Genomic DNA, 22,631 nt, shown 5'->3' with positions numbered 1-22,631 from the left:
AATATGTGACCCCCTGAAAATGTCCACCCTCACTTTCATTGTTCAGCGAGTGTCTCCTGCACTTTCTGTTTGTCAGACCTCAGCCTCACACACATTGCTGGATAAACAGACAAGGAAGGAATTTGTGCCTTGGGGAAGTTTTTAACCTAAACTAGTAGAAATAAGCTTAGGGGGTCTTTCGTGTGCGTCACCATGTCTGTACCCCAGAGTTCAGAGTGGGAAGGGAACCCTGACAAGGGCCCAGCACCATGTCACCAGCCAGCTCTGCATGGAGCTTGGTCTGAGAGCCAGAGCACCAGGAGAAAACTTGAGGTCCCTTTATGAGTAAAGGGCTGGAGCAGCCTATCTCAGATCTCTTGGGTCCTCACCCAGTAGATGTTGGGGTTTAGCATAGTGGGCAGCAGGAGGTACTTGTTGGCCATGAGAATGTGGAAATGCAGGGCCACATTGTGCCCAAACCAGTGCATGGGGAAGGAGAAGAGAGCTGGGATGTAAGAGTTTAAGATGACACAGAGGTGGGAGCCACAGGTCCCAAAACTCTTGAGCCAGGCGTCCTTTGTGGGGAGGCTTAAGATGGCCCTGAGGATCTGGGTATAGGACACAGCAATAAAAAACACATCCAGACAGATCACCAAGAATGCCACAGAGAGGCTGTAGTAACTACTAGTGTGGATGTCAGCACAGGCCAGCTTCACCACAGAGATGTGCTCACAGTATGAGTGGGCAATTATGATGGTTCTGCAATATGGCCACCTCCTCACCAGGAAGGGAGTGGGCAGTAGGAGCATGGAGCCGCGAAGCACCATGGCCAGGCCAATTTTGGCCACCATGGGGTTTCTCGGGGTAGTACAATGTCTCAGGGGATCGCAGATGTCCACATAGCGATCAAAAGCCATGGCCATGAGGATCCGAGACTCCATCGTAGAGAAGCTGAGAATGAAGTACAGCTGCAAGAGGCATGCACTGAATTTGATCTCCCTGGAATTGAACCAGAATATGCTCAAAATTTTGCATAGGATAGACATAGAAAGGACTAGGTCGGTGATGACCAGCATGCAGAGGATATAATACATGGGCCCATGGAGGCTCGGCTCCCTCTTCACGATGAACAGGATGGCGAAGTTCCCCAAGATGGCTATGGCGTATATGGTGCAGAAGGGGATAGAGATCCAGATATGGGCTGAGTCCAGGCCAGGAATGCCCAGCAGGATGGAGGTGGAGGGCTTCGTGAAATTGGTTCAGTTGGAATCTGACATGGAGTAAGAAAGAAGGTGTCCTATCCTGAGGCACAGTGGTGTCTCTTGAATGTACTGTACATTCCCTGACTTCCTTTATGTGCCCAGGGTTTAGGGTGATGGTGGCAGGACAAATACCATATTCACCCTCCCAACAAAGGACACCCAGCTCAAGATTTTTGGGACCTGCAGCTCCCACCTCTGTGTCATCTTAGCCTTTTACATCCCTCATCTCTTCACCGCCCTCACGCAATGGTTTGGGCATAATGTGGCCCTGCATTTCCATGTTCTCATGGACAATGTGTATCTCTTGGTGCCCCCCACGCTATACCCCATCATCTATGGGGTGAAGACCCAACAGATCCGGGATAGGCTGCTCCAGCTCTTTACTCAGAAAGGGACCTAGAGTTTTCTCCTGATTCTCTGGCTCTCAGACCACGCTCCATGCAGAGCTGGCTGGTGATATGGTGCTGGGCCCTTTTCCCTGAATCACTGACTGGCCAGTCAAAGAGACTGTCAAGGTTCCTTCCCCACTCTGAACTCTAGGGTATAGATGTGGGGACCTGCATGAAAAACCCCTAAGCTTATTTTTACCAGCTTAGGTTAAAACTTCCCCAAGGTACAAACCATTTTCCTTTTTCCCTTGGACTTTATTGCTGCCACCACCAAGCGTCTAACAGATATATAACTGGGAAAGAGCCTGCTTGGAAATGTCTTTCCCCCAAAAATCCTCCCCAAACCCTACACCCCCTTTCCTGGGGAAGGCTTGATAAAAATCCTCACCAATTTGCATAGGTGAACAAAGACCCAAACCCTTGGATCTTAAGAACAATGAAAAAGCAATCAGGTTCTTAAAAGAAGAATTTTAATTGAAGAAAAAGTAAAAGAATCACCTCTGTAAAATCAGGATAGTAAATACCTTACAGGGTAATCAGATTCAAAACACAGAGAATCTCTCTAAGCAAAACCTTAAGTTACAAAAAAGACACACAGACAGAAATAGTCATTCTATTCAGCACAGCTTATTTTCTCAGCCATTTAAACAAAACATAACGCATATCTAGCTAGATTACTTACTAAGTTCTAAGACTCCATTCCTGTTCTGTTCTGAGGAAAAGCATCACACACAGAGAGAGAACGTATGTTTCTCCCTCCGTCCAGCTTTGAAAGTATCTTGTCTCCTCATTGTCATTTTGGTCAGGTGTCAGCGAGGTTATCCTAGCTTCTTAACCCTTTACAGGTGAAAGCGTTTTTCCTCTGGCCAGGAGGGATTTTAAAGGTGTTTACACTTCCCTTTATATTTATGACAGAGACATTAAATCCTTTCCTGACATTACTTTGCTGTGTCAGCATCACAAACTGGGCAATCTGTCTATGAACAACTCATAGAGTTGCCACCTTTCTAATTGCTGGTAACTGGAAGCATGACGCCCCACCCCTGTACCATGCATCTTCCCCCAGGTTCCGCCCCAGCTCTGCCTCTTCCTCTCAAGGCCCCTCCTGCAACTCTCTCCTCCCCTCCCCACCCCCTATCACTCTATGGATTGTCCCGGTGACACTCTGCACTCCAAAGCACCCCATATTTACCACTGTCATGTTGTCAAGTTTCCTTCCCCACACTGAACTCTAGGGTACAGATGTGGGGACTTGCATGAAAACCTCCTAAGCTTACTTTTACCAGCTTAAGTTAAAACTTCCCCAAGGTACAAATTAATTTTACCCTTTGCCCTTGGAATTTCCACTGCCACCACCAAACTTTAACTGGGTTTACTGGGAAACGTAGTTTGGACACGTCTTTCCCCCAAAAATCCTCCCAACCCTTGCACCCCACTTCCTGGGAAAGGTTTGGTAAAAATCCTCACCAATTTGCATAGGTGACCACAGACCCAAACCCTTAGAATCATAGGATATCAGGGTTGGAAGGGACCTCAGGAGGTCATCTCATCCAACCCCCTGCTCAAAGCAGGACCAATCCCCAATTAAATCATCCCAGCCAGGGCTTTGTCAAGCCTGACCTTAAAAACTTCTAAGGAAGGAGATTCTACCACCTCCCTAGGTAACGCATTCCAGTGTTTCACCACCCTCCTAGTGAAAAAGTTTTTCCTAATATCCAACCTAAACCTCCCCCACTGTAACTTGAGACCATTACTCCTTGTCCTGTCCTCTTCTACCACTGAGAATAGTCTAGAACCATCCTCTCTGAAACCACCTCTCAGGTAGTTGAAAGTAGCTATCAAATCCCCCCTCATTCTTCTCTTCTGCAGACTAAACAATCCCAGTTCCCTCAGCCTCTCCTCATAAGTCATGTGTTCCAGACCCCTAATCATTTTTGTTGCCCTTCGCTGGACTCTCTCCAATTTATCCACATCCTTCTTGTAGTGTGGGGCCCAAAACTGGACACAGTACTCCAGATGAGGCCTCACCAATGTCGAATAGAGGGGGACGATCACGTCCCTTGATCTGCTCACTATGCCCCTACTTATACATCCCAAAATGCCATTGGCCTTCTTGGCAACAAGGGCACACTGCTGACTCATATCCAGCTTCTCGTCCACTGTCACCCCTAGGTCCTTTTCCGCAGAACTGCTGCCTAGCCATTCGGTCCCTAGTCTGTAGCTGTGCATTGGGTTCTTCTGTCCTAAGTGCAGGACCCTGCACTTATCCTTATTGAACCTCATCAGATTTCTTTTGGCCCAATCCTCCAATTTGTCTAGGTCCCTCTGTATCCTATCCCTCCCCTCCAGCGTATCTACCACTCCTCCCAGTTTAGTATCATCCGCAAACTTGCTGAGAGTGCAATCCACACCATCCTCCAGATCATTTATGAAGATATTGAACAAAACCGGCCCCGGGACCGACCCTTGGGGCACTCCACTTGATACCGGCTGCCAACTAGACATGGAGCCATTGATCACTACCTGTTGAGCCCGACAATCTAGCCAACTTTCTACCCACCTTATAGTGCATTCATCCAGCACATACTTCTTTAACTTGCTGACATCTTGGATCTTAGAACAATGAAAAGCATTCAGTTTTCTTACAAGAAGACTTTTAATAGAAGTAAAGGAATCACCTCTGTAAAATCAGGATGGTAGGTACCTTACAGGGTAATTAGATTCAAAACATAGAGAATCCCTCTAGGCAAAGTTACAAAAAAGACACACAGACAGGGATAGTCATTCTATTCAGCACAGTTCTTTTCTCAGCCATTTAAAGAAATCATAATCTAACACATACCTATCTCAATTACTTACTAAAAGTTCTAAGATGCCATTCCTGTTCTGTCCCCGGCAAAAGCAGCATACAGACAGACCCAGACCCTTTGTTTCTCTCCCTCCTCCCAGCTTTTGAAAGTATCTTGTCTCCTCATTGGTCATTTTGGTCAGGTGCCAGCGGGGTTACCTTTAGTTTCTTAACCCTTTACAGGTTAGAGGATTTTTCCTCTGGCCAGGAGGGATTTTAAAGGGGTTTACCCTTCCCTTTATATTTATGACAGATGTAATTATGGTATGTTTTGTACAAAGTATGTCCTGTGAGGTATCATTCTAAAAGTCTTAATCTGCTAAACATGGATATCTCCTTTGGTCATATGTGAAGTTATGAAATCGTGCTATGTGTGAGTTACTAAAGTGTGATGTGAGACTGGAAACACCCAAAACCAGCCAGTCAGTGGAGTAGCCAGTGGATGTTGTTGGAGTAGCCAGACACTGTTAATTGCTGTCATCAACACCCATCCAAGGCAGAATCCACTAGCACAGGAACTCTGCATAAGGAAGCTTCCTCGGAGGGAGTAGAGAGAAAATGGAGAATGATTGGCCAATGGGGGTGGACCCCCCATGTCACATACATAGACTTTCCAGCAAGCTGGAAGAAACTATAAAGGATGGGGATTGAAATCATCTCTTGTCTTCACTTCCCCACAACTCAACACCTGCAAGAATTTCAGGAGGACCAAGGACTTTGAATGGGAGAGGGGACCCCAGGCTGCAAAGCAGATACAGCCTGTGCCTCAAGAATCTGTAAGCCTGCTTGTATCATCAGTCAGGGTGAGATATTCTGATTCAACTCCTACCTAGTGTGCTCAAGTCTTAGATTGCACGTTTGTTTGATTTCCTAAATAACCTGCTTTGATCTGTTTTCTATCACTTATAATGACGTAACACCTATCCTTCTGTAGTTAATAAACCTGATTTATGTTTTATCTTAACCAGTGTGTTTTTGAGTGAAGTGTTTGGGAATCTTAGCTCTGTTAACAAAGGCTGGTGCATATCTTCCCCCATCAAGGGCGGAGCAAACTAATTAATGAGTTCACGCTGTACACATCTCTTTGCAGTGCAAGACGGTCTAATCCTGGGTTTATGCTCCAGTAGGGTTGCCAGGCTGAGGAGCTGGGAGATTGTCTGGTTCCTCCATTGTTGGTCTATGAGTGGCTTTGGTAAAGCACTCAGGTAACTCAGTTGAGTATGTGGCGCCCCCTTCTGTTGTGTTGGGTGATAACAGGGCCCAGAGGGGATGGCTGTGTGTCACCATGAGAGCAGGGGGAGAGGCCAACCCATCTGAATGGTTTGGGGGCACAGCAGTTCCAACAGCTTCCAGGCACTACTCCAAAACAACACCCTGGCACCGCCGTTTTCACCACTGTTATATAGTTGCCACAAATCTTGTACAAACTATGTCATGTGAGGTGTCAGTAGAAAAGCTATGGTTTGCTGAATATGATTATCCTATTTGTATGCATGTCTCATTTTTGTATCTGAAGATAAGAATATTTACAATGTACCTGTATTTCAAATGTGTTTGTTCCTGTGGTAACTCCCACATGGCAGCTTACATCAAGAAACAACAAGAAAGTGAGAGGAAAGAGAGAGAGAGCGGAATTACCAATTGGACTTGCTGGAAAAGCAGAACCAGAACCCTTCCACTCCACTGATTCCCACCTCTCCAAAAATCCTCAAATGGGAACAGCTGTGTCCTGCATACAACGAGGCAGCTGACGTTGCTGAATACCTTTGAGAGTCTGTGTGTAATTCATAAGATTCCTGATGCCCAGAAGATGCCCACTTTAGTTGCTAATTTAACTGGTAAAGTTCTGGCTATAATCAATAAAATGCCAACTGGTGATGCTTTAGATTATTGTAAATTCAAAGAAAGGGTTTTGAAACAATTTCAGATTTCCCCCTGAAAGATATAGTGTGAAATTTAGGAATCTTAAGGGGGTGCTGGTGTGTAACATGGAATATGTTTAAAAAATGAAAGGTTTGATGGGAAAGTGGGTAAGGGGCACAGCTGTTATAAAATGTGAAGGAATGTTTGACCTAGCTGGTTGGTTAGGAGCACTTCTTAAACATATGTAAAGATGATGTGAAACAGTGTCTATGGGACCAAAAGGTGAAAACTATGGATGAGATGGCTTGTCTAGCTGATGACTTTAAGCAGACACAAGCATCTATTGTGAATAAACTACAGATAGAGGGGTTTACACTTGGTGGGAAGCATGGTCCCATTTTATCCCATTCTTCTAATCCCCAACCCGAATCTCCTGTAAAAACAGAAGAGTCCAAGAGGTGCTATCATTGTAATTCCACTGATCACCTGAGGAATAAATGCCCTGTGCTCAGATGAAGCAGGGTGCAGGTAGCCCATGTGAATGCTTCGATTCTGAGCACAGAAGCCCCTCAGGCACCTGTCACTTATCATACTAGGTTTGTAAAATTAGCCTCTGCACAACTAGGCATGAAGCACTGAATGGCAGGGAACATCGTGGGTGGGAAGATACAGGGGCAGAAATTTTGGTGGTTCGGAGGAGTATAGTGCAACAAGGAGACATACTGACAGGACAGATAGCAGAGCTTTTATTATTTGGCAGTTACAAAATCCTTGTGCCTTTGGCTAAAGTGCACACAGAAACCAAGGTTTTGGAAGCTGTATTATCAGTGGGGGTAGTAGACGAAACCCCTATTGATATGCTAATTGGCTATGATTTCTTCTATGTAGCTCAGGCTGTTAAAGTGTCCGCATGCAGCAAGAAGGAGCATTCTGCTGGGACTTCAGAGGAAAAGGGGAAAGCCCCAGGAACTGCTGAAAGAAACAGAGAGAGTCTCCTTGATTCCTCTGCAGGAGGAGGAAGCTGCATGTTTCCAGGGGTGGGGGTGGTTGAGTCCAGCTCCTGCTCTTCAGCTGAAGGTAGCGCTGCCTCAGGGAGAAAAATGTCCATGTTGCAGCTAAACACGGGATAAACCCAGTCCTAGGCAGCATAGGGAGATGTGTTCCAGAGTGGAGCCGAGAGAAGGGTGACAGAATCATAGATGCAGAGGTGGGTGTGGGTTCCTTTAACACTGCAGCAGGAGGCAACACCACCTCAGGAAGCAAGGGGTGTGTGGAGCCTGCCACTGAGACAACTGTCCAGGCTGCTAGCTGAGAGTCCTTCACGGCTGAGCAGGGGATAGTTCCCACTCTGGAGAGCATATGGGTATGTGTCCTAGAGGGGCTCAGAGGAGGAAACTGGGGGAGGAATAGTGGGAGAATGTCTCCTCACTGATCACATGGGGGAGGATGCCCATGACAGAATGGATGATTCAGCATTTGTGCTCCCAGGCACCCAACCTGTGGCTCCGGCTTCAAGAGGGAACTGTGTAAGTCACCTGCCGGAGGGGAGCAGTCACACAACCGACCTCTCAGGGATAGAGAGAGGGGTGACGCAGGGTATTCCATACCAGGTCACGATTTTTCAGGACTTTGTTCCTGACGTGCTTGTGAGAACTAACTCTGTCTCTTGAAGACAGGATGTAGGTCCAACTGAATCAATGGAAATGCTAATGACCCAACTGACAGAGGGGAAGAGGAAATTCCCAGGGTTGGGAAGACACAGAAAGCAGCTGTGAAAAGACACACCTCTTAGCCCAGCCCAGAGAGCACAGATCACAACCCTCTAGGAAAGGGGGAGGGAAGGTCCCAGTGCTGGCAGTGGGGATCAAAGGGAAAGCCCAAGGTTGGGGGGTGGATTATTTCCATAAGCATAACCCTGGGGTTGGGAAGCAGCTCTGCAGAGGGCTAGAAAACATGTAAATCCCTCTTACTTCCTTAACTCATCAGACCCTGGCATACCAGGACCCCAAAGATCGCCTTAGACTGAGATCTCTACTGAACGGGGCTGATGTTATTGATGGGAACTGTGACCACAGAGATCATTGTTTGGTCCTATAGTGGCACCAAACCTTGTACAAAGAAGGTTGAGTAAGGGGTCTATGAAAAGGTTGTAATTTGTTCGTTATGATTATGCTGTCTGTATGTGTGTATCGTTTTTGTATTTGAAGTTATGAATATTGGCTATGTACTTGTATCTCAATTTGTTTGATTTTAAGTAGCATCAGTGAAGCGTTTGGTAAGCTTCTCGACAAAGGACGATTCTGAGTAAGTGCCCAGTGAAGAAACACTTAACTGACAATAGACCTTGGGAGACTCCCATCCACATCTGAGGAGCCTTTCTGGGAACGTTCAAGATAGCACAAGATAGCCTGGAAAAAGGCTAATGTAGTGCCCATCCTTAAAAAAGGGAAGGAGGAGGATCCTGGGAACTACAGGCCAGTCAGCCTCACCTCAGTCCCTGGAAAAATCATGGAGCAGGTCCTCAAGGAATCAATTCTGAAGCACTTAGAGGAGAGGAAAGTGATCAGGAACAGTCAGCATGGATTCACCAAGGGCAAGTCATGCCTGACTAATCTAATTGACTTCTATGATGAGATAACTGGTTCTGTGGATGAAGGGAAAGCAGTGGACGTGTTGTTCCTTGACTTTAGCAAAGCTTTTGACACTGTCTCCCACAATATTCTTGTCAGCAAATTAAAGAAGTATGGGCTGGATGAAAGGACTATAAGGTGGACAGAAAGCTGGCTAGATTGTCGGGCTCAACAGGTAGTGATCAATGGCTCCATGTCTAGTTGGCAGCCGGTATCAAGTGGAGTGCCCCAGGTGTCGGTCCTGGGGCTGGTTTTGTTCAATATCTTCATAAATGATATGGAGGATGATGTGGATTGCACCCTCAGCAAGTTTGGAGAGGTAGATACGCTGGAGGGTAGGGATAGGATACAGAGGGACCTAGACAAATTGGAGGATTGGGCCAAAAGAAATCTGATGAGGTTCAACAAGGACAAGTGCAGAGTCCTGCACTTAGGACGGAAGAATCCCATGCACCGCCACAGACTAGGGACCGAATGGCTCGGCAGAAGTTCTGCAGAAAAGGACCCAGGGGTTACAGTGGATGAGAAGCTGGATATGAGTCAACAGTGTGCCCTTGTTGCCAAGAAGGCTAATGGCATTTTGGGATGTATAAGTAGGGGCATTGCGAGCAGATCAAGGGACGTGATCATTCCCTTCTATTCGACATTGGTGAGGCCTCATCTGGAGTACTGTGTCCATTTTTGGGCCCCACACTACAAGAAGGATGTGGAAAAATTGGAAAGAGTCCAGCAGAGGGCAACAGAAATGATTAGGGGACTGGAACACATGATTTATGAGGAGAGGCTGAGAAACTGGGGATGTTTAGTCCGCAGAAGAGAAGAATGAGGGGGGATTTGAGAGCTGCTTTCAACTACCTGAAAGGGGGTTCCAAAGAGGATGGCTCTAGACTGTTCTCAGTGGTAGCAGATGACAAAACAAGGAGTAATGGTGTCAAGTTGCAGTGGGGGAGATTTAGGTTGGATATTAGGACAAACTTTTTCACTGGGAGGGTGATGAAACACTGGAATGGGTTACCTAGGGAGGTGGTGGAATCTCCTTCCTTAGAAGTTTTTAAGGTCAGGCTTGACAAAGCCCTGGCTGGGATGATTTAATTGGGGATCGGTCCTGCTTTGAGCAGGGGGTTGGACTAGATGACCTCCTGAGGTCCCTTCCAACCCTGATATTCTATGATTCTATGAATGGCTGCCGTCTGCAAACTGAGTCATGCATGGACATGTGACTTGCCCATGTGACTCCAAACTCCATCTTGCTGCTGTGATTTTCCACAGTAAAAACAAAGGGGTATCCTTCCACATGGCAGAGGATATAAAATGCCCTGGTATCCCTTCCATTTTGTCTTCAATCCTGCTTCTGACCTCTGGAGGAACTGTGCTTGAAACTGAAGTTCTGAACAAAGCACTGAACAACCCATCCAGGAAGGGATGTTTGTAGTCCAGAGACTTGATTGCTTTCAATCAGCCATAATCCCATCAATCATGAAACAAGCCTGAACTAAGAACTTTGCAATTGTTCTATGTATTTGATTCCATTTAACTAATTTTAACTCTTATCTAAATTGCTTTCATTTTATAAATAAACCTTTATATTTTAAATTCTAAAGGATTGACAACAGCATGATTTGTGGGTAAGATCTAACTTGTATATTGACCTGGGTCTGGGGCTTGGTCCTTTGGGATCGGGAGAACCTTTTTCCTTTTACTGGGGTATTGGTTTTCATAACAATTCATCCCCATAAGGAGTGGTGCTGGTGGTGATGCAAGGGAACTGGAGTATCTGAATAAATTGCTTCTGGTTAGCCAGTGGGGTAAAACCAAAGTCCTCTCTGTTTGCCTGGTTTGGCGTGCCTTAAATATAAAGAACCCCCAGCCTTGGGCTGTGACCGCCCTGCTCTAAGCAATTTGTTCTGAATTGATACTCTCAGTAGTGTCCCACCAAAGGCTGCCTCATTACAAGGATATACTAAAGGGAAAGGAAAACCAGTAACTAAACACATGTTAAAGTTCAGGGAGGAGTTAAAAGCTCCCTATTTTCCTTTCCATTTTTCTGTCTAAATTTTTCCTCGCAATCAGTTTTGCTGATAATTTGTCTCCTCTTTGGGAAATTAGCCCCTTTGAAGGGTATCTGTAGATAGCTATTACTGGTTGGGAGCGTTCTCTGCTTGTCCATTTCAATGTAATCAGTTCCATTCTTTTATTTTGTTCTCCTCTATCCTATGCCCCATTATTTGTCTCTTCTCTACACTAACCAGTCTCAGACTTTTCAGTCTGTCCGCATATGGCAGCTTCCCCCTTTCTCATAGCCTGTCTGGGAAATCCCCTTTCTATCTGCTATATCCTTTACAGCAACTGGGTGACCAAAACTGAGTGCATCTCCAGAGCAGAAAAAAGGAGGAGTACTTGTGGCACCTTAGAGACTAACAAATTTATTTGGGCATAAGCTTTTGTGGGCTTAAACCCACTTCATCAGATGCATGGAGTGGAAAATACAGTAGGCAGGTATATATACACAGGACATGAAAAGATGGGAGTTGCCTTACCAAGTGGGGGGTCAGTGCTAATGAGGCAATTCAATTAAAGTGGAAATGGACTATTCTCAACAGTAGAATACCAAGGGAGGAACAATCACTTTTGTAGTGGTAATGAGGCCAATGTAATCAGGGTGGCCAATTTCAAACAGTTGACAAGAAGGTGTAACAGTAGGGAGAATTAGTATGGGGAAATTAGTTTTTGGAGTGACCCATCCACTCCCAGTCTTTATTCAGGCCTCATTTGATGGTGTCCAGTTTGCAAATTAATTCCAGTTCTGCAGTTTCTCCTTGGAGTCTGTTTTTTAAGTTTTTTTGTTGAAGAATTGCCACTTTTAAGTCTGTTATTGAGTGTCCAGGGAGGTTACAGTGTTCTCTGACTGGGTTTTGAATGTTATAATTCTTGAGGTCTGATTTGTGTCCATTTATTCTTTTGCGTAGAGACTGTCCGGTTTGGCCAATGTACATGGCAGAGGGGCATTGCTGGCACATAATGGCATCTATCACATTGGTAGATGTGCAGGTGAACGAGCCCCTGACAGTGTGGCTGATGCGGTTCGGTCCTATGGTGGTGTCCCTTGAATAGATATGCAGACAGAGTTGGCAACGGGATTTGTTGTGGGGATAGGTTCCTGGGTTAGTGTTTTCGTTGTGTGGTGTGTAGTTGCTGGTGAGTATTTGCTTCAGGCTGGGGGGCTGTCTGTAAGCGAGGACTGGCCTGTATCTATTCAAGGAAAATATTCCCATGGTCATAGCCATGTGTTGCACATTGTATAATATTTGTGAAGGTAAGCTTAAAAAGTTTGCTTGGGGTGCACTGTTGAGACAGAACACTTGGTTTTTGATTTTGAGCAGCCAGATACCAAGGTTATTAGAGGGGTACAATGGGGGCAATTCGAATCAGGAAGTTTTTGCGTCAACACTTTGTAAATGAGGAGTAATGTTTGTTGCTATGCTTGGGATTGTAATGCATAATAAAGTCCAGTTTTGGTAGGGTAGGAAGCAGTTGTGATTGTTCAGGCCCAGGGTTCAATGTAACGAAATGATAAAACTGCCTGTGGGTTTGCTGTTGCCATCTGGTACCATAACGTCAACGGAAACAAATAGAGTGCTTATAATTCAGATAACTTTGCTTTTATTGCCAAAAAACCCACAACACCATATGCACACACACACAGCTGAGCCTAAGTCCAGCTTTCATTTGAAAAGGTGTCTGCGGAGGTGGAGTGAACAGTAAAGTGAGACGTCCCAGAAATCGGAAAGGAATGAGTGGGCGGAGTTTGGGAAAGACATGGGAAAGAGTTCTGAATGTGCTGAAGGGGAGGGCGGGCACCCATCTGCTCAGTCTGGAGCATCAGGAGGGACTGCAGCATGGTGGTTTCCCACTCCAAAACTTTTATCTGCCTCTCCATTGCATCCCTAGGGTATGCCTCTTTTTCTTTACTTTCCTGCTTGTCGCTGTCCCTCCACTGCCTGCGTTCCGTCTTATCTGCATGAAAGTACTGCTGCACCTCCTGGAACATATCTTTCTTTCTCCATCTTGGGCACTTTCTATCTGGCAGAGACACTCGGCTGGAGTGGAGGGGGTGCCTCCTTTCAAAGACCTATCTTGTAAAGCATAAGTAACAATAAACAAAAGCATTATCATTAACTATATGTACAGCATTGAAACGCTACATTAAAGTACACTGCTGGTAACACACCAGTCACTTTCCCGCTGACCCTTGACAAGCACACCAGCCGGCGAATACTACAAGCATGGTGAGTGTTCCCAGGGGCGGGGGACATTGTGCATGGGAGAAAAGCAGTGTGAAAGGGGTCATGGGGCACTTCTCGGGGGACAATACTCTAAAGTTTCCAACCCTTTTCCACAGGAGGGGGTCATTGTGGAAGATATCTCTCTCCTCAGGGTAAGCAAAGGTGCATCTACCACATGCTTGTGGTTTCCGCCCCAGTCCCTATGCTGCTCGCCTGTGTGCTGCTTTGGTCTTTGCCCAAGTAATTGCAGAATGGTGAGAGAAAGTGTCCCTCAATGGGGGAAGGAACAAAGAAGCTCTGCCAAGGAACCTCCAGCAGAGGATTGCAGAGTACCTGCAGGAAGGTTTCCTAGAGATCTCTCTGGAGGATTCCAGTGAAATCTCAATGTGCATCAAAACCCTGTTCTGCCATACTGCCTAGCTGCTTGGGGAAATGCCCAGCACACTCAAACACAGCCAGCCTTATACATTTCTCTGCCCTCAACCCACCTCTGCACTTCACAAAGCAAAACCACTTACCAGGGTCCTCCTCTCCTGCTTCTGGCTCACCTGATTGTGACTGCCGAGACTGGCTGGACACCTCCAGAGCGGAGAACAGCTCCTGACTGGACATAGCACTGGGCAACCCCGGCTTGGGCTCCACATCTTCTAATGCCTCCATCTCTGCATCAATGACCTCCTCCTCTGGGTTAGGTCCATTTCCATCAGCTCCTGCCCCACCGAAGTATCCACAGGGCTCTGGGTGGTGGAAGTTGGGTCACTGCCAAGGATAGCATCCAACTCCTTACAGAAATGGCAAGTCTGGGGCACAAGAGCGACTATTTGCCTCCCTTGCCTGCCGGTACGCATGCCTCAGCTCCTTCACATTTGCTCTGCACTTCAGCTTGTCCCGATCATAGCCCTTTTCCCACAAGCTGCAACAAATCTTCCCCTAGGTATTGAAATTCCTACAGCTGGAGTGCAGCTGGGACTGCACAGCCTCCTCTCCCCAAATACTGAGCAGATCCAGCAGATCCACACTGGTCCAAGTGGAAGACCATTTGTGGCATGGATCCACGATGGCCACCTCGGAAGATGTGATGTGAACACTCCACACCAAGCAAACAGGAAGGGAAATTTCAAAATTCCTGGGCATTTAAAGGGGGAGGAGTGGAAAGTATTTACCTGGATGCAGGGCAGCAGAGTTGAAACTCCTGACCAGAATGGTTAGGATGGGCATTGTGGGATGCCTTCCAGAGGCCAGTTACAACCATGAAATCAAGGACAGTGTCTACACTGGCACTTCAGTGACAAAATTTTTGAGTAAAAAGCCTTAAAACTCTCATCAAGGTGCCTTCATTACATCACTGAAACTGAGGAGTTGTCGTCAAAAGTGGCTTTGTAGTGTTCACACCTCCACAATTTCTTCGCCAAAGGCTGCAAGCACGTAGCTGTGGTGAAGCTGGCCTGTGCCGAAATCCGCATCAGTAGTTACTACAGCCTCTCTGTGACATTCTTGGCGATCGGTCTGGATGTGTTTTTATCGCCATGTCCTATACCCAGATCCTCAGGGCCATCTTCAGCCTCCCAACAAAGGACGCCCGGCTCAAGACTTTTGAGATCTACAGCTCCCACCTCTGTGTCATCTTAGCCATTTATGTCCCACAACTCCTCTCCGCCCTCACACAAAGGTTTGGACACAATTATGGCCCTGCATTTCCACTTTGTCACAGACAACTTGTATCTCCTGGTGCCCCCCCCCCATGTTAAATCCTATCATCTATGGCGTGAGGACCCAACAGATCCAGTATAGGCTCCTCCAGCTCTTTACTCATAAAAGGACCTAAAGCTTTCTCCTGGTGCTCTGGCTCTCAGACTGAGCTCCATGCAGCGCTGGCTGGCGACATGGTGCTGGGGCCTCTTCCCTGACTCACTGACTGGTCAGTCAAAGAGTCGTTAAATCCTTTCCTGACCTTACTGCCCTGTGTTAGCGTGACAAACTGGGGAATCTGTCTGTGTAACTCATAGGGTTGCCACCTTTCTAATTGCTGGTAATTGGAAGCCTGAGGCCTCACCCCTATGCCCTGCCTCTTCCCCCACATTCCACCCCTGCTCTACCTCTTCCCCTCAAGGCCCCACCTGCAACTCTCTCCTCTCCTCCCCCTGTCACTCTCTGGATCATCCCTGTGATACTCTGCACTCCAAAGCACCCTATATTTACCATGGTGATGTAATTATGGTATGTTTTGTGCAAAATATTCCGTGTGGTACCATTCTAAAAGTCTTCATCTGCTAAACATTGATATTTCCTTGGATTGTATGTGCGATCATTATATGTGAAGTTATGAAATCGTGCTATGTGTGTGTTACTAAAGTGTGATGTGAGGCTGGAAAGACCCAAAACTAGCCTTTCAGGTATGTCAATGCAGTAGCCAGACAACGTTAATTGCTGTCGTCAACACCCATTGAGGGAAGAAACCACTAGCAAGGAACACTGTATAAGGAACGCTCCTCAGAGGGAGCACGCAGACAATGGAGAATATTTGGAGAATGGGGATGGATTCCCCCACATCACATGCATAGACCTTCCAGCAAGCTGGAAGAAACTATAAAAGATGGGGAGTTACATCATCTTTTGTATTCTTTCCTGCACAACTCAAAACCTTCAAGAAGCTCTGAAAGGCAAAGGACTTTGAAACGGGGAGGGGAACCCAGACTGCAAAGCAGATGAAGCCTGTGCCTCAAGAATCTGTAAGCCTGCTTGTATCTTCCATCAGGGTGAGATATTGCTAAATCAAATCCTCTCTAGTTTGTAGAAATCTTAGATTGCAAGTTTGTTTGATTTCCTAGGTAACCTGCTTTGATCTCTTTGTTATCATCACTTAACATCTATCTGTTGGAGACCCCAGGGCATGGCCACTAATTAAGTTGAGGGGATGGAAGGCCATAAGGGTCGAGGAGGTCTCCCTGTTGAAGGCCTAAGGGCTTCTTCTCAACCCCCCTTAATAGAATTCAGGCCTGGCTGGTTTGAGTAAGCTCTTTTGCTCTAAAAACAATGTTGCAGCCACAGATAATGCCTTATAGTGTAATGTTTGCTGACGCCAAGTTAAAAATAATCAGAGATAGTTACAAGGCCAGACAGAATGTGCTGGTTGTTTAAGTTGCTAGGAATGCTTGTTAGAGGTTGCAGGAAATAAACATTGTTGTAACCCATATAAGGAAGGCAGAGTATTTGTGCAAAGCTTTGATTGGCTGATGTGTAGTGCAGTAGCATTAAGGAATATAAAAGTGTGTGTAATGACCTGCTCTGGTGTGCAGGATTTGAGATTCTATTCTCCCTGTACCTTGTTTGCAGCTGCAAATAAACTTTTCTGCTTCTCCACCCCGTTGTGATTATTGAGTGAAGCACACCGGGTAACGAACCCCTGCTGTTGTTTTGCCTCTCGGCACTGGGTGCCAGCAACATATCCTTCCGTAGTTAATAAACCTGACTCCCCTGCCCCTTTGATTGGGAGCGCTACGGGGCAGGGGCCATGTCTCGGGCCATGCATGAATAGGTGCCGACTTCCCCACTTCCACATGAGTGCTCAACCCCGACTCTGCCCCTGGCCTTGCATGCAGCCCTGCCCCGCCTCTTCTCACCCCTTCCCCAAAGTCCCAGCCCCAACTCCGCCCCCTCCCTGCCCCTATTCCAACCCCTTCCCCAAATCCCCGCCCCTGCTCTTCAGATTGCATGCATCCCGTGCCCCTCCCACAATGGGGTATGTCATAAATATAAAGGGAAGGGTAAACCCCTTTGAAATCCCTCCTGGCCAGGGGAAAGCTCCTCTCACCTGTAAAGGGTTAAGAAGCTAAAGGTAACCTCGCTGGCACCTGACCAAAATGACCAATGAGGAGACAAGATACTTTCAAAAGCTGGGAGGAGGGAGAGAAACAAAGGGTCTCTGTCTGTCTGTATGCTGGTTTCTGCAGGGGATAGACCAGGAATGGAGTCTTAGAACTTTTAGTAAGTAATCTAGCTAGGTATGTGTTAGATTATGATTTCTTTAAATGACTGAGAAAAGAATTGTGCTGAATAGAATAACTATTTCTGTCTGTGTATCTTTTTTGTAACTTAAGGTTTTGCCTAGAGGGGTTCTCTATGTTTTTGAATCTAATTACCCTGTAAGATATCTACCATCCTGATTTTACAGGGGGGATTTCTTCATTTCTATTTACTTCTATTTTTATTAAAAGTCTTCTTGTAAGAAACTGAATGCTTTTTCATTGTTCTCAGACCCAAGGGTTTGGGTCTGTGCTCACCTATGCAAATTGGTGAGGCTTTTTATCCAACATTTCCCAGGAAAGGGGGGGTGCAAGTGTTGGGAGGATTGTTCATTGTTCTTAAGATCCAAGGATCTGGGTCTGTAGTCACCTAGGCAAATTGGTGAGGCTTTTTACCAAACCTTGTCCAGGAAGTGGGATGCAAGGTTTTGGGAAGTATTTTGGGGGGAAAGACGCGTCCAAACAGCTCTTCCCCAGTAACCAGTATTAGTTTGGTGGTGGTAGCGGCCAGTCCAAGGATAACGGGTGTAATATTTTGTACCTTGGGGAAGTTTTGACCTAAGCTGGTAAAGATAAGCTTAGGAGGTTTTTCATGCAGGTCCCCACATCTGTACCCTAGAGTTCAGAGTGGGGGAGGAACCTTGACAGTTACAAAATCAGGAATCAAACTATCTCGGTAGCATAGAAGATTTCCCAGTTGAAATCGCCGGATGATCCCCGACTTGTAACACTGACAGACTCTGGTCATCAGTGGGCGGGATCGAACCTTGCGCCTTAGTACATGAGCCTCTACCGCATGAGGTAAAAGCCAACTGCCTATTAGTTAAGGCTGTCAAGCAGACTCATTTTATCTCTCTCTTTAAGTGGTCTCGGTGCCACTAGATGGGACAGAACACCACACCCAGGAGGCGTGTGGGTTATTCAGAGAACTGCATGCCAAGCACCAGGGCCCTGAGATGAGATTTGGCTTGGCTCCCCCAGACTCTCCAATTCCTTCAACACACCTTCCCAGAGCCCCCCCACCTTGGGCAAACTCTGTTTTCAGTTTCTCTCTTTCAGGGCACAGGATCGTTAAAGCAAACAGATCCAGGCTTTCCAAAAGGGGTTGCTAAACCAATTCCTCTACTTTACACAGCACAAGAGATACCTGGATCCAGTTAAACACAGTACCACACTTGTACACTATTCCCACCTCAGTGTCCTCACTGCCCCGGAGCATTCTTTGGGATTTTGTCAGAGCCCTCTAAGGTGTCCAGAGGCCACCTCCTGGCTTCTCCTCCACCTGGAGTCTGTCTCTCTGCTGCAGCCATAGCTCTGAAACCAAAGAGTCCCCTCTGCCTCCATTGTGCCTCTCTCCTGCCCCAGCTTCTTCTGACTCATCCAGTCTCTATGTTTGTAAAGGGCTGGACCAAGACTGCCTCTCTCTGGTCCCTCTTCTGGGGAGGTTCCATTCCTTCCAAGCCCACCCCTCAGCAGAGAAGCTGGAGAAAACGGATTTTATCTAAAATGCAGTTACTCCTTTCTTCTATCCACTCAAGCCTCCTGCCTCTGAGCACAAGGAGCATGAGCGAACAGTACAGTAAAAGCCCCAAGACGTAAGGATAGAGATCATAGAATCATAGAATATCAGGGTTGGAAGGGACCTCAGGAGGTCATCTAGTCCAACCCCCTGCTCAAAGCAGGACCGATCCCCAATTAAATCATCCCAGCCAGGGCTTTGTCAAGCCTGACCTTAACAACTTCTAAGGAAGGAGATTCTACCACCTCCCTAAGTAACACATTCCAGTGTTTCACCACCCTCCTAGTGAAAAAGTTTTTCCTAATATCCAACCTAAACCTCCCCCACTGCAACTTGAGACCATTACTCCTTGTCCTGTCCTCTTCTACCACTGAGAATAGTCTAGAACCATCCTCTCTGGAACCACCTCTCGGGTAGTTGAAAGCAGCTATCAAATCCCCCCTCATTCTTCTCTTCTGCAGACTAAACAATCCCAGTTCCCTCAGCCTCTCCTCATAAGTCATGTGTTCCAGACCCCTAATCATTTTTGTTGCCCTTCGCTGGACTCTTTCCAATTTATCCACATCCTTCTTGTAGTGTGGGGCCCAAAACTGGACACAGTACTCCAGATGAGGCCTCACCAATGTCGAGATGGTTCCTACAATCAAATGTGAGTAAATAGGTGTGACATGGTCAGAAAGGGTTATGCAACTAGCATGCTAATTGACCAAAATTCAACGTTTAAAGACATATTAGAGAAGTATATAAATGGTCAATAGGACCATTTCTCATAAATAGCAACATAGCCATGGGAAATGGACTTGAGCTTTAAATTGAAAACCTGTACTGTTAGAGAATTAGAGGTGTCAGGGTTCCCTCCCCACTCTGAACTCTGGGGTACAGATGTGGGGATCTGCATGAAAGACCCCCTAAGCTTATTTCAGCTTTGATTAAAAACTTCCCCAAGGCACAATTTCTTCCTTGCCCTTGGTATCACTGCCACCACCAAGTGATTTAAACAAACGTTAAAGGAGGGCCACTTGGAGCCCTATCTCCTCCAAAATATCCCCCCAAACTCCTACACCCCCTTTCCTGGGGAGGCTTGAGAATAATATCCTAACCAATTGGTTACAAAGTGAGCCCAGACCTAAACCCCTGGGTCTTTAGGACACTGAAAATCAATCAGGTTCTTAAAAGAAGAATTTTATTTTTTAAAAAAGGTAAAAGAATCACCTTGGTAAAATCAGGATGGAAGGTAACTTTACAGGGTAACAAAAGATTTAAAACACAGAGGAATTCCCTCTAGGCAACTTTAAAGTTACAAAAACAGGAATAAACCTCCCTCTAGCACAGGGAAAAGTCACAAGCTCAAACAAATGATAACCTAATGCACCTCACCTTGCTTACTTTCACTTTTTGTAGAATGAGAGACTCGTTTCAGGATGGTCTGCAGGAGAAGGAGTTTTCTGCCTGGCCCTTCTCAGTCCCAGGAGAGAGCACACAAACAAAGAGCCCAAACAAAGCCTCCCACCCCCGCCCCAGATTTGAAAGTATCTTCTTTCCCATATTGGTCCTTTTGGTCAGGTGTCAACCAGGTTACTTGAGCTTCTTAACTCCTTACAGGTAAAGGAGGAATTCTAGGCTACCCTTAGCTGTATGGTTATGACAAGAGGTAATCCTAATTGTATGTGTTTATTTATATCTTGTTAGATGTTAACCATCTAAACAGATGGTTCCTGTCTGTTGGTATATCTGTTGATTCAAAGATCAAAAGAAAATAGTAACATTGAAATTAAACTTGGGTGTAATAATTTCATTGTCTAGATTTCTATTTGATGTTTGTAGTTAACTACCAATGCATGCTTAATGGATAATTACCTTATGCTGATGAATGGAAGAGTTACCAGTGTATTCACAGGAACTAGGTAATTCTATTTCAAAGCAACAATTCTTCATTATCATAGCCTGCAAATGGTCCTTAAAAGAATACTTGGGTCCTGATCCTGTCATCTCAAATCCGCTTCAGCTTCGTCAGGAGAAGCTCAAGTCACAAGGCTGAGGTCTGCAGCTCCATTCTGGATCACCTTGATCCTGAACATTGGGCTGCAAGCGAAGGGTTAATTTTGAAAGATCTCTTGGCAACTCTAAAGCTCACCATCTCGACCATGAAACTGACTTAAGAATTCTACTCATATCTCTATGTATAACGATGTCCAGTTACTGCAGGGCAGAGGGATGCACTGGGTCATTAACTGGGGCCGCCTCCTACCCGCACGCAGGCTCCTTGTCAGGCTGCAGCATCTCCCGTCCCATCCCCAGAGCAGAGGGAGCCCAACTGTGGGGGCTGGGTGGGAGGAGGAGATTGTGATGGGATGTACCTCTGCGAGAAGCCTGGAAGCTCTTGGAACTGCTGTGCCCCCAAACCATTCAGCTGGGTTGGCCTCTTCCCCTGCTCTGCTGGTGACACACAGCCAGCCCCTCCGGGCCCTGTTCTCACCCAACACGACAGCAGGTGTTGCCACACACTCAACTAAGTTACCTGAGTGCTTTACCTAAGCTACTCATGGACCATCAGCCAATATCCCAGCTCCCCAGCCTTGCACCCCTCCAGGAGCATAGAGTCAGAATTACACCGTCTTGCACAACACAGAGATGTGTACGGTGCAAGCTCATTAATTAGCCTCTCCCCCCTCGATGGGGGAAGATACGCACCTTTCTTTGCTAATGGAGCTAAGAGTCCCTGACACTTCACTCAAAAACACACTAGGTAAGATGAAACATAAATCAGGTTTATTAACTACAGAAGGATAGATGCTAAGTGATTATAAGTGATAAAAGAACAGATCAAAACAGGTTGCTCAGGAAGTAAAACAAACCTGCAGCTTAAGACTTATACATGCTTGATAGGATTTGAATCAGCAATATCTCACCCTGACTGATGATACAAGCGGGCTTACAGATTCCTGAGGAACAGGCTGTACCTGCTTTGATCCCCTTCGCAATTCAAACTCCTTTGTCTTCCTCTGAGCTTCTTGCAGATGTTGAGTTGTGGGGCAGTGAAGACAAGAGATGATTTCACTCCCCACCTTTTATAGTTTCTTCCAGTTTTCTGAAAAGTCTGTGTATGTGACGTGCGGGGTCCACCCCCATTGGCCAAACATTCTCCGTTGTCTCCGTACTCCCTCCGTGGAGGCTTTCTTATACAGAGTTCCTGTGCTAGTGGATTCTTCCCTCGATGAGTGTTTATGACAGCAATTAACACTGTCTAGCTAGTCCTTTGACATACCTGAAAGGCTGGTTTTGGGTGTTTCCAGCCTCGTATCACACTTTAGGAACTCACACAAAGCATGATTTCATTACTTCATATACAACCCAAGGAGGTATCAATGTTAAGCAGATTAAGCCCTTTAGAATAATACCTCACAGGACATACTTTGTACAAAACGTACCATAATTGCATCACCATGGTAAATATGGAGTGCTTTGGAGTGCAGAGTGTCACAAGGACGATCCAGAGAGTTACAGGAGGTGGGGAGGAGAGGAGAGAGTGAGGGCCAGGGCCTTGAGGGGAAGACACATAGCAGGGGCGTAACCTGGGGGAAGATGCATGGTACATGGGTGGGGCCTCATGCTTCCAGTTACCAGGAATTAGAAAGGCGGCAACCCTCGGAGTTGCACATAGTCAGATTCCCCAGTTTGTCACACTGACACAGCACAGTAAAGTCAGGAAAGGGTTTCAGGTCTCTTTGACTGGCCAGTCAGTGATTCAGGGAAGAGGGCCCAGCACCATGTCACCAGCCAGCTCTGCATGGAGTTCAGTCTGAGAGCCAGATAACCAGGAGAAAGCTTTAGGACCC

The 22,631-nt window shown here is 46.4% G+C and overlaps 1 protein-coding gene across 1 annotated transcript; it reads right to left on the bottom strand.

The window, feature by feature from the left end:
* Positions 1 to 347: 347 nt before the first annotated feature.
* On the bottom strand, positions 348 to 13,914 carry LOC140905612 (olfactory receptor 52P1). Its single transcript, XM_073329122.1, has 2 exons — positions 13,773 to 13,914; positions 348 to 1,135 (listed from the first exon to the last, which is right to left on the bottom strand). Exons 1-2 carry the CDS (start codon positions 13,912 to 13,914, stop codon positions 348 to 350), a joined length of 930 nt encoding a protein of 309 aa, XP_073185223.1.
* Positions 13,915 to 22,631: the final 8,717 nt, after the last annotated feature.

This window comes from Lepidochelys kempii, chromosome 1 (genome assembly GCF_965140285.1).
Source record: "Lepidochelys kempii isolate rLepKem1 chromosome 1, rLepKem1.hap1, whole genome shotgun sequence".
Taxonomy (NCBI): Eukaryota; Metazoa; Chordata; order Testudines; family Cheloniidae; genus Lepidochelys; species Lepidochelys kempii.
The sequence above is the reverse complement of the archived record's forward strand: the minus strand, read 5'-3'. Positions and strand labels throughout refer to the sequence as shown.

Bases quoted from the DNA above. Each gene is read 5' to 3' on its own strand.
- LOC140905612 (XM_073329122.1), bottom strand. From the start codon at position 13,914: ATGGAGGCATTAGAAGATGTGGAGCCCAAGCCGGGGTTGCCCAGTGCT. The intron at 1,136-13,772 runs GTAAGTGGTTTT...TATACGCCATAG, and splicing joins AGCAGGAGAGGAGGACCCTG to CCATCTTGGGGAACTTCGCC.